The 12164-nt window shown below is 50.6% G+C and overlaps 2 protein-coding genes across 2 annotated transcripts; one reads left to right on the forward strand and one right to left on the reverse strand.

The window, feature by feature from the left end:
* Window positions 1-103: 103 nt before the first annotated feature.
* LOC308186427 (olfactory receptor 14C36-like) lies at window positions 104-1231 on the reverse strand (the record flags this gene model as incomplete). Its single annotated transcript, XM_080608566.1, has 1 exon — window positions 104-1231. The coding sequence occupies exon 1, from the start codon at window positions 1016-1018 to the stop codon at window positions 104-106; it is 915 nt and encodes a 304-aa protein (XP_080464692.1). The 5' UTR covers window positions 1019-1231.
* An 8917-nt stretch (window positions 1232-10148) lies between these two features.
* Window positions 10149-11081, forward strand: LOC308186384 (olfactory receptor 14C36-like; the record flags this gene model as incomplete). The annotated part of the gene is made up of 1 exon (XM_080608530.1): window positions 10149-11081. One exon carries the CDS (start codon window positions 10149-10151, stop codon window positions 11079-11081), a length of 933 nt encoding a protein of 310 aa, XP_080464656.1.
* Between the last annotated feature and the right edge of the window lie 1083 nt (window positions 11082-12164).

Here is a 12164-nt window from a genome sequence, read left to right on the forward strand (position 1 = left end):
AGAGTATGAAAAATGACGAAAAAGATAACCTTGTTCCTGCAATGAATTATGAGTCATATACAGAAGAAAATGGGCTTTTTTTTTTTTTTTTTTTTGAAAGATATCAGGTCATCAGTTTCCTCAAGGCATCCTTGAGCTCCTGGTTCCTCATGCTGTAGATGAGGGGGTTCACTGCCGGGGGCACCACGGAGTACAGAACTGACACCACCAGGTCCAGGGATGGAGAAGAGATGGAGGGGGGCTTCAGGTAGGCAAACATGTCTGTACTGACAAACAGGGAGACCACAGCCAGGTGAGGGAGGCACGTGGAAAAGGCTTTGTGCCGGCCCTGCTCAGAGGGCATCCTCAGCACAGTCCTGAAGATCTGCACATAGGATAACACAATGAAAACAAAACAACCAAATACTAAAGAAAAACTGAAAACAAGTAGCTCAAATTCTCTGAGGTAGGCATCTGAGCAAGAGAGCTTGAGGATGTGGGGGATTTCACAGAAGAACTGCTCCACAGCATGGCCTTGGCAGAGGGGCAGGGAAAATGTATTGGCCGTGTGCAGGACAGCATTGAGAAAGCCACTGTCCCAGGCAGCTGCTGCCATCTGGGCACAAGCTCTGCTGCCCAGGAGTCTCCCGTAGTGCAGGGGCTTGCAGATGGCAACGTAGCGATCATAGGACATGATGGTTAGAATTGAATACTCTGAACCAAAGAAGAAGACAAAAAAGAGGACTTGTGAAGCACACCCTTGATAGGAGATGACCCTGGTGTCCCAGAGGGAATTGGCCATGGCTTTGGGGAGAGTGGTGGAAATGCAGCCCAGGTCGAGGAGGGCGAGGTTGAGGAGGAAGAAGTACATGGGGGTGTGGAGGTGGTGGTCGCAGGCTACGGCGGTGAGGATGAGGCCGTTGCCCAGGAGGGCAGCCAGGTAGATGCCCAGGAAGAGCGCGAAGTGCAGGAGCTGCAGCTCCCGCGTGTCTGCGAATGGCAGGAGGAGGAACTCAGTGATGGAGCTGCTGTTGGGCATTTTCTGACATTGGACACAGATGTCTGTTGAAGAGGATAAGGCAGAAAAAAGTTAGAAGAGACTTCTCTGAGGAAAAGCTATCACAAAACTTAGAGCAACCCACGCCTGAGCCTCTCTCTTTGCAAGAGAACATTTCTGCAGCTCTATCACTTGAGTGCCAGCTGATGCTGTCTGAGAGTGGCACTGGGAGTAGGGATTGCTGTGGGCTCCAGAGGAGTCCCTCCTGCTGTGAAGCAGGCGGCAAGCAGGACCACGGGGGAAACTCAAGTTCAGTCCACTTATCAGATCCATGAACTTTGCAGTGTTTTTGCAAAGAACACCTCCAACCACAGTGTAGAGCAAGGCAGATTTTCTTTTGCTTAGGGCAATGATCACACTCTTGTGTTTCCCAATAAATGGAGACAGCTTAAAGCCCCAGTCCCAGTGCAGCTGGACAGAGTCCTCACCTTGTCTGCAGGTGCATGAGCAGGATCTCAGCTCTTTCCTCCTAACCAGGGCTGCAGATGCCTCCCTCCAGCTGCCCACAGACAGCCATCCAGCAGCACGAACATGGCCTTAGCACGGTGGTGTCTTCTCCTTCAGGCACCTGGATAACACAAGGATGCCATGAGAGAGCTGCATCCTGTTGGAGAGCAGCCTGCACACCAGGAGGACGCCCCAAGGACAGAGATGAATATTTGCAAGCTGGGGTGTCCCAGCATCCCAGCTGCACCCCTGCAGTGTCTGGAGCAGGCTTGGCCACTCTGCTCTTGGTTTACTAGGGGCAGCTAGGTTATGACACTCCAAGGGGCTTCTGCCAGACTTCCTCACCACGCAGTGCAATCCAGCAGGACTCTCAAAGCCCACTGTATTGCCCACTGCCCTCCCAGAAACAAGACCCAGGAGGAGACCCTTCCAGAACGTGCAGCTGCATGGCCCTGCAACCAGAGACTTACCTTGTCAAGGCCTGTGCAGATTTCTCCTGCAATCAGCTCTCAGCATCCTCCCACTCCCAACTGCCTCCAAGCCCTCTCTCCTTCTCTCCTCTCTGTGTCTCTGCTTCAGTCAGAGCCCCCAGCCCTGCTGCGCTGTGCAGAGGAGCTGCTCCTGGGCAGAGCTGTCTCTCTGCACCAGGGCCCTCTTGCCACGAGCTCCCTCTGTCCCACGAGCCCGGCCCAGCTCAGCACCAGAAGCCCAGCCCAAGGCATTGGAATCACCCCTCTGGGGGCTTTGGTGATGAGCCCACGAACCTCAGGCACTGAGAGACAATTGAAGAAATCTCTCAAGAAGTCCAAGTCAGATGCAAGTTTCCTGCAGTGTCCCTCGAGGGCCAGGACTGACACAGCCTCCCTTGGAGCTCGTTAGAGCAGAACACTGGAGGCAGTGAGGACAAGGAGACAAAGGCAATGTGAAGGTGACACTGATGTGTAGACAACCTGGATGTGTTTCACCAAAGAAAAGGACTAGGCCTTGTCCCCTGGCCCCTGGGAAGGGAGGTCCTTTCCCTTCATACCTTGCTCACGGTTCTTCCTGGGGCAGTAGGAGATGGGGATGTGCATGGCCAAGTGCAGGAGAATGGTACGACCCCTGCCTGGTTCATGGGTGGGGTCGAGGAGGCAATGATTCCCTGGTACTTTAATGACAAGCTGTCTCCTCATAGGCCTCAGTGGCAGAGACAACAGCCATAGCCATGGACACAAAGACCTGGGTCCTGTTGGGACTTTCAGCCTTGCCTATGTCCTTGCTCCTCTAAAGGCCAGAGTATCCTAGTGTCTCCCAGACCTACACCTCTTTCCCAGCTGGCTGTAGACGCTTGTCCATGTTGTGTCACACCGGGTCTTAGCTGAGTAGCTTGTATGAGATCCCTCACGGTGCCCAGGCCCTCCTCCTCCTGGGCACTGCTCACTCAGCAGGGTCCCAATCTGTCCTGATGTGTGGGGTTCCTCTTCCTCTGGTGTAGGACTAGGCTCTTCTCGTTGTAAATGTCAGGATGTTTCTGTAGGCAGAATCCTGCAGTTTCTCAAGATTCCCCCACACTGATGCTCCATTTTGTCAGCGTTTAATGTCTGCAGGCAGACAGTTCAACCTTCACGTGATTGTGCTCTGTCTGACAAGATGGCAGCATCAGGAGTTGCAGGAAAGTTTGGATAATACAGGAGTAACCAACTGAATGGAATTGCAGCATAGAGTCACAGAAGGGTAGGGGATGGAATGCTGCCAGGTTCCACCTTTTCTGTTCTTCATTCTCATGCATACTGTCAGTTTGTCTGGAGCTGTGTCCTAAATGTTATGGGGCTGTGCAGGTCAAAATTAGAAGGGCCAAAGCCCAGCTGGAGGTCAATCTGTCTATTACTGTCAAAGAAAACAAAAACTGTTTATATAAACACTTTAAATAAAGGAGGATTAAGGGGAATCATCTTCCTTTATTGGATGTGGGAGGAAACCTGGTGACAAGAGATGAGGTAAAGGCTGAGGCACTTAATGCCTTCTTTGCCTCAGTCTCTAGAGCAAGAGCAGTTGATCCCCTGGGCATTTCTTCCTCCTCATGGCCAGTGCCAACCTTCCAATGTGCACTTTGTGGCAGTTTTTTCTCTCCTGATCTTTCCTGCCACCAAAGAAAGCTCCATCAGGGTGGAAACCACTCCTAAAGTAGGCATCCCAACCCATCAGCCTTCTTGTGGCCTGTCAGCCCAGCAGACAGAAGTCACCTCACCAGCATCTTCCAAGCCATGGGCCTGCTGCTGGCCTTGCACTTCTTGGCTAGACACAACCAAGCCTTGTGCCTCCTGCTGTTCAGTCATGGACTCAAGCAGAAGGGACAGCACAACCCATATGTGGGCCTTCTTTCTGTCTGGGTCCTCCTGGGTATGGAGGCAGAGGGGATCCCACAGTCAGCATGCCAACCAGGTGCCTTCTGCTGGCCTACCAGGGCCACTGGCAGATGCCAGCCAAAAAGTGCAGGTCCCAGGGAGAAGCCAAGGGTGACCTGTCAGCTACTTCAGACAGAAGTGACCTCACAGTCCCTTTCCGTGACATGTTCCTGCTGCTGCCCTATCATCTGCAGAGACAGAAGGGACCTCACAGTCACTGCCTTAGTCACATTCCTCCTGCTGGGGCAGGGGATCCTGAGGCAGAGCTGACCTCTCTCTAGTCCCCTAGGGATTAGGGCTCACCTTTCTGGGTTAGAGAGTAAAGCAGACTTTTACTGGGAAGTTTTGGTGTGCTTCTGTGTTTAGGGTATGGACAAGCTCTGCGGTTTAGGGTTTTGTTTAGGTCTGCCAAGAAGTCTAGGGATAAATAGAGCATTTTAATGCTAGTGTCAAGGGAAGGCATTTGGGTGAGTAAGAGAATAAAGGTAAGGGAAAGGGGCTATGGCCTGAGTTTTGCTTCACGGGATACTTTGAGTTCAAGCATTAGAGTAGGGGATTTCTGTCAGAGTGCTGGAGTAGCATTTAGGTTTAGGGATTAAAACTACTGTTAAAATAAGGTAAGGGCCATACATGACTGTTTTAAGTCAGTGTTACCGCAATATTTACATTACATGACCCCTCTTACCTCTACAAAATCATTATTTTCTGCTTCCATGCTCCTCTTCCCACCCCAAAATCTCATGTCTTTCTTGTCCAGGCTGCTCTTAACCTTCCCATATTTTATTGGGATCAGCTTTCTGATGACATTGATGATCGTAGAGTATCTGTCTCACCTCTGTTGGCTTACTCCATTCCTGAGAAGGAAGTGGCATTGTAGTCAGGAGGGAAAAGGGCATACATGTCTTTAGGAGCATCCTCGGCAGTGTGTCCATCAGCTCTGCACCTCCACAAAATTGCGCTTCCTACCTACAAGTTTTGTTTCCCAAATGGCTTCTATGGATCCAGGGTTCCTTTTCCCAGGCCCTCACGCATGCTTCAGTTTCGGATGAGCAGGGATGGGATAAGGAAAGCCAAGGCACGGATGGAACTGAGCTTGGCAAGGGATGCAAAGCGTAACAGGAAGGGATTCTATAGATACATTGCTCAGAAAAGAAAGGCCAAGGAGAGTGTACCCCCTGTGACGGATGAGGGGGGTGAACTGGTAATGACAGACACAGAGAAGGCTGAGGTACTCAACAACTTCTTTGCCTCAGTCTTCACTGCCAGTCAGGCTTCCCAAGTCTTTCATTTCCCTGAACCCATAGATGGAAGCTGGGGGGGCAAAGTCCCACCTGCTGTAAGTGAAGAGCAGGTTCAGGACCACCTGATGAACATAAACACATACAAGTCTATGGGGCCTGATGACTTGCATCCCAGGGTCTGGAGGGAACTGGCTGATGTAGTTGCCAAGCCTCTCTCCATCATATTTGAAAAGTTCTGGCAGTCGGGTGAAGTCCCTGGTGACTGGAAAAGGGAAAACATCACTCCCATTTTAAAAAAGGGTAGAAAGGAGGACCCAGGGAACTACAGAATGGTGAGCCTCGCCTCACTGACTGGCAAGATCATGGAAAAGATCCTCCTGGAATCAATGTCAAGGCACTTGCAAGACAAAGAGGTGATCTCAGACAGCCAGCATGGCTTCACCAAAGGGTAAATCATGCCTGACCAATCTGGTGGCTTTCCACAATGGAGTGACCACATCAGAAAACAAGGGAAGACCAACCAATGTCATCTACTTGAATTTCCGTAAGACATTTGACACGGTCCCACACGACATCCTGGTCTCCAAACTGGAGAGAGATGCATTTGATGGGTGCACCAGTGAGTGGATAGGGAGTTGGCTTGAATGTCACACCCAGAGAGCAGCGGTCAATGGCTCTATGTCCAGGTGGAGGCTGGTGATGAGTGGTGTACCTTAGGGGTCTGTCCTGGGACCAGTACTTTTTAATATCTTTATCAATGACATAGACAGTGGGGTCGAGTGCACCTTCAGCAAGCTTGCAGATGACACCAAGCTGAGAGGTGTAGTTGATGCAACAGAGGAAGGGATGATGTCCGGAGGGTCCTGGACAAGCTTGAAATGTGGGCCCATGTGAACCTAAGGAGGTTCAACAAGTCCGAGTGCAAGGTGCTGCACCTGGGCTGGGGAAGTCCCAGACAGGAGGAGAGGCTGGGAGAAGAACTCATTGAGAGCAGCCCTGCAGAGAAGGATTTGGAGGCTCTGCTGGACGAAAAGCTCAACATGAGCCAGCAGTGCGTGGTTATAGCCCAGAAGGCCAACTGTATCCTGGGCTGCATCAAGAGAGGAGTGGGCAGCAGGTGGAGGGAGGTGATTGTCCCCCTCTGTTCTGCCCTTTTGAGGCCCCACTTGGAGTCCTGCGTCCAGGTGTGGGGCCCCCAGCACAAGAAGCATGTGGATCTGTTAGAACAGGTCCAGAGGAGGGCCAAGAAGATGATCAAGGGGCTGGAGCACCTCTCCTTTGAAGAAAGGCTGAGAGAGCTGGGGCTGTACAGCCTGGAGAAGAGAAGGTTCCTGGGTGACCTCATCGCAGCCTTTCAGTACTTAAAGGTGGCTTATAAAGAAGATGGAGAGTGACTCTTTGTTCAAGGACCTCACAATCCCTGCCCTGCCCAAGGGGACAAACAGCTGAAGTTAGGGGTAGGAGTGGGGTTGAAGATGAGATGTGCTCTGTGTGTAGTGGAGGGCTTTGGGGCTTAGGTGTTCAATTTAACGTTTAGAGATTAGAAGTCGACTGCTTGGGCTAATGGAATGGCTAATGGAATGGCAAGGGCTTTGAGGGAGGGATTGGTGGGATTGCTCAAGATGCCTACTCAAGGTGTAGGATGAGGGCAAACTTTGTGGGTTAGAGTTTTGTTTAGTTCTTGGCTGAGGGCTAGGGTTAAGGCTAGCATTTTAATTCTTGACTAGGCATAATCATCCTTCTGCTCGTGCTTCTAGTAGAAAATGGGTTTGACATCTGCCTTTTCTGAGTCCCAAGGAATGTCATTGATCAATTTGTCCTTTCCCATCTCTTTGAGACAGGTCTTATGACTACGTCAGCAGCTCAACCAGCTCCTTTCCCACCCTTCCCACATCACCTCTATTCAACCTGAGGATTGACCAGGAGGATGATGAAGGTTTGGGAAAAGGCTTGCTTAAAATCTCTGAGGAGGGCTGTGTTGTGGTTTAACCCGGCCGGCAGCTAAGCACCACACAGCCATTCGCTCCCCCTCCTCCCTCCCTCTCTGGGATAGGGGAGAGAATCAGGAAAATAAACCCTGTGGGTTGAGATAGAGACAGTTTATTAGGACAGAAAAGAAAGGAAAAAAATAATAATTATAATAATAATACTGATAATAATGTATACAAAACAAGTGATGCACAATGCAATTGCTCACCATCCACTGACTGATGCCCAGCCTATCTCTGAGCAGCTGCCCACCCCACCCCTGCTAGCCACCCCTATATATTGTTTAGCATGACGTCAGATGGTATGGAATACCCCTTTGGCCAGTTGGGGTCAGCTGTCCTGGGTCTGTCCCCTCCCAGCTCCTGCTGCACCCCCAGCCTGCTCGCTGGCAGGACAGAGCGAGAAGCCGAAAAGTCCTTGGCTTAGTGTAAGCACTGCTCTGCGACAACCAAAACATCAGTGTGTTATCAACATTATTCTCATCCTAAATCCCAAACACAGCACCATAGCAGCAACTAGGAGATAAAATTAACTCTATCCTAGCCAAAACCAGGGCAGGCTGTTATGGGCTCCGCACTGACGATGATGGCAGTATCATAGAAAACAGTGACACTAGTGAGGAGAGAGGAGCAGGTGGATAAGGCCTTGGGCATGCCAACACAGGATGCACACACATGAAAACCACATGAGAAGGAAGAGGAAAATTGGATCCAAAATGCAGATTATGAAGGCAAAGACTATGAGAATCACCGTGGCACTGCAGGAGAGCTCCAGTAAGGGGAAAAATCACAGAAGGGGTCCACAACATTGGGACCACAGAACTGTAGCTGGGAAAAGAATTAAATGGTTTCTGTGCATGAAAGAAATCCTTTGTGTTAAGGTACAGCTGCCTTCTAGAGTCACACCTTCCACTTTCGAGCCTTGCAGAGAACAGGGATAGCATACAGCCCAGGGCTGACCGTAGGACATGGCCCTCAGCAGGAAGCACTCAATTCATGCAGAAGGTGCAGCTGATAGTGCTCCCACCTCTGTGAGCAAAGGAGGTGCTGTCCCCAGTCAGGAAGCTGGCCAGCATCTGGCACAGGGTGGTGGAGCTGTACAAGGTCTGCAAGGAGAACAAATCTCCCCCAGGAAGAAGGCCACAGGCATCTGCAGGTGTTAGCTTGTAGGCACCAGCACAATGATGAGGGTGTTCCACATCCCAGTCACCGTGCTGGTCATGCGAGAGAGGAAGAAGAGATTTGTCTATGGGTAGAGGATCTTCCAGATGAACAGCTGGGGAAACTCAACAAATGGTGTCTTAGTCTCCCACTCCCCTTTCTTCACGGAAACCCTTTTAGAGCATTCTGTTCCCCTATCTCTTGTTAGGACACCAATAAGCAAGATGTTTCTTTCTCAGTTCCTAAAAGAAATGGTGAAGGGTGTTTGAATGGTTAAAATGATCCCTGCCTGCCATGGCTGAGGTGTGCTACCGCACCATGGAAAAGGGAAGGGTTAAGGGAGGGAATCATTTGTACTGTTGTTAGAAAACCACACGCTCCAGCACAAATCACACTTCTAAAATGCTTTTCTCCCATGGTCAGAGAGGAGCAGTCAGTGATGCCTTCAGTCTGCTTCAAACACCACACCCCAGGAGAGACCCTGCTGCCTTCAGGAGCTGTCAGCCCCGAGGCCTTGGGGACACCTCGAGGGAGTCCAATGGCACAGAGCAAGCGATGTCATGGTCGGGTGTTGTGCTGCTGAGCTGGGCCGGGCTCATGCAGACTCTTGACACCGTGAGTCTCTGGCAGCAGGGCAATGCAGGTGCAGTTGCCAGAGGGGTCTTCGACAGCTGGCACATCCGATGGCTGATAGCATCTGTCAGGACGGTTCTCTCTGTTTCTGAAGCGCTTTAGAGAATGGCATTATGAGGGGACATTTCAATAGGAAGATCAAGTCTTGGTTTATCTGAAGGGTAAGGCTTTTTCTGCTGTCTGTGCTTTCAGATTCCTGCAGTGGAGCAGAGCCAGATTTCATGTTAATGAATTGTCAGTATTGTACAGGAGGCTGAGACTCCTGGAGCATTGCACTGAGAAATCAGAATGTCAGTGATTAAATTTGTAAAGTACCTTCCCAAACCTCATCTCATGGACTGCACCAACATCATATTTTCATCCTTTTACCCAGCTAAGTTTTATCCTAGCTGATTTTTAGGAGCTACAAACCCCCTGATACCCCCTATCTTTGGGAGGTGTCTGCAGGCCAAAGCAGAGCACACAGCAATTGCAATGAGCATGAGCTGCCTCCTCTGCAGCCAGATGGCAGCACAGGAGGGTCTGCTGAGTGTCCGTCTGTCCCTCCCTGGCCTTACCTCCCCTGGCAGCAGCACGCTGCCATTCCTCCTGGCTTCTCCACCTGGCCGTGCTGCTGCTGGTCTTGTTCCCAGGCTGGCTGGGGATGGGGGTTTCACATGCCCATGGAGTGAGCCCTCGGTGTGCTTGGGGGAAGGGGAGTATGGGGACAGGGTGAGGGGTCTGGAGATGTGCACTTTGAGCCTGGATTCCTCTGCTCTCAGCAGTGTCCTGGTTCTTTTCAGGTAAGGATGTGACTGTCATTGTCATACAGCTGAAAGAGATGCCAGCAGAAGAGACTAGCCTTGATGGACAGATGGGCATTCCCCTCTGAAGGATATTCTGAAGTAAAGGGAGTGTCCCTTTCTCTGAGGATCTAGTTTTCACTTGGAGTGCAGCAGGAAGGAAAATATACAAAAAAGAAAAGCCTGTAGCCCTGCTTCCTTTCAGGTGAATTGGGAACAAAAAATGTGGATAATCACATATCAGGAATGAATTGAATCTGGCATTACCCTTTGCCTGTCTTTATCTGTTGCTGTAGAGCAGGACTGCTTATTGCATTACTAAAGCAGTGTCCTCTGCTTCCAGGGACACCCTCAGGCAGAACTCATGAAGGGGACCTCCATATGCGTGCATGAATTACTCCTTGTCAGATAATTCTGTTGTATTTTCTTACTGCGTTTTTCCCCCTTGGGCAAGACCCCATGAACCAAACCAGCAAATGCCCAACAGCAGCTCAGTGAGCGAGTTCCTCCTCCTGGCATTCACAGACACGTGGGAGCTGCAGCTCCTGCACTTTGGGCTCTTCCTGGCCATCTACCTGGCTGCCCTCCTGGGCAACGGCCTCATCCTCACCGCCGTAGCCTGCGACCACCGCCTCCACACCCCCATGTACTTCTTCCTCCTCAACCTCGCCCTCCTCGACCTGGGCTGCATCTCCACCACTCTCCCCAAAGCCATGGCCAATTCCCTCTGGGACACCAGGGCCATCTCCTATCAAGGATGTGCTACACAGGTCTTCTTTCTATTCTTCTTGGTTGGAGCAGAGTATTTCCTTCTCACCGTCATGGCCTATGATCGCTACGTTGCCATCTGCAAGCCCCTGCACTACGGGAGCCTCCTGAGCAACAGAGCTTGTGCCCAGATGGCAGCAGCTGCCTGGGGCAGTGGCTTTCTCATTGCTGTCCTGCACACTGCCAATACATTTTCACTGCCCCTCTGCCAAGGCAATGCCGTGGACCAGTTCTTCTGTGAAATCCCCCAAATCCTCAAGCTCTCTTGCTCAAATGCCTACCTCAGGGAAGTCTGGGCTCTTCTGGTTAGTGCCTGTTTAGGTGTTGGTTGTTTTGTTTTCATTGTGTTGTCCTACGTGCAGATCTTCAGGGCCGTGCTGAGGATGCCCTCTGAGCAGGGCCGGCACAAAGCCTTTTCTACGTGCCTCCCTCACCTGGCCGTGGTCTCCTTGTATCTCAGTACTGCCATGTTTGCCTATCTGAAGCCCCCTTACGTCTCCTTCCCAGCTCTAAATCTGGTGGTGTCATTTCTGTACTCAGTGGTGCCTCCAGCAGTGAACCCCCTCATCTACAGTATGAGGAATAAGGAGCTCAAGGAGGCACTGAGGATGTTCATTATTCAATATTCATTATTTCAATGAGGAACCCATCTTCTGCATGTGATTCCCTGAAATATACCTGGATAAAGCAGAAACATCTTTGTTCATATATTTCAAAAATTGTTCATCCTTTTCAATTTTATTCCAATATGTTAAATATTTTTTTTATAATTTTATTTTATAAAATTAAGATATTTTTCTTCCTCTAACTTCTACTTTTTCTTCTAACCCAAATGCCTCATGTAGAGGTGCTGCTAAGCTCTTTCTAACTAACTAAATAAAGGAATTAGCAGGTAGTCAATTTCTGTGGATCTCATTTCTCTTAAATTCTTCTCAGGTACAGCAGTGGTTGTGGGATGAAGATCCTTGCTGCAACGTGGTGGAAAAGCCCTTGTGTCCTTTGGGGCTGCCTTCTTCTGCCCTGGCAGGCACTCCCTCCCTGCAGCCTTTGAGTTAGGGTCGCCACTTTCTTGGACCCACGAACACTGACAGCAGCAGAACACGGTCGTTTTGGTGCTGGTCACCCCTCTCTTCCATACTGTTGTCTTGTAGCACCACTGAATCAGAACTGGCCTTCCAGCTAGCGCCCCTAGAAGTATGGCTTTCAAAAGTGAGGTGGAGGAAGCATTGAGGAAGCAGCCTGATGTGATGTGAAAGTTCTCCCTGCTCAGAGCAGATCTTGGCACTGGAAACCTCCAGAGGTCCCTTCTGACTCTAATCCTGAAGGAAAGAAGGGTCAGTAGAGGGAGGCAGGGGGAGGAAACAGTGCTGTGGGTTGAGGTATTGCTGACATTTGTAATCCCTGCTCCACGTTGTCCTCAGGGTTACATCATGAATGAGTTCATCCTCAAACGATCCTCTGGCCCATGAGCACCTGGTGTCCAGCCGGTTTGGAGATACTGCAGAGAAGTTCTCAGAAACACTGCCAGGCACTGCAGAGTGACAGATTTATTGAGACTGGAGGGGACCTCCAAAGCCCATCTAGCCCTCCCCCACTAGCCAAGCATGGACACATAAACAAGGCAGCCCAGGCACATTTCCAGTTGGGCATTGGGTATCTCCAGTGATGGGGACTCTCCCACTTCTGGGGAAACATGATCCAGTGCTTGGTATTGCTCACAGTAA

Source organism: Anser brachyrhynchus, assembly GCF_964034855.1.
Source record: "Anser brachyrhynchus genome assembly, contig: SCAFFOLD_86, whole genome shotgun sequence".
NCBI classification, from domain to species: domain Eukaryota; kingdom Metazoa; phylum Chordata; class Aves; order Anseriformes; family Anatidae; genus Anser; species Anser brachyrhynchus.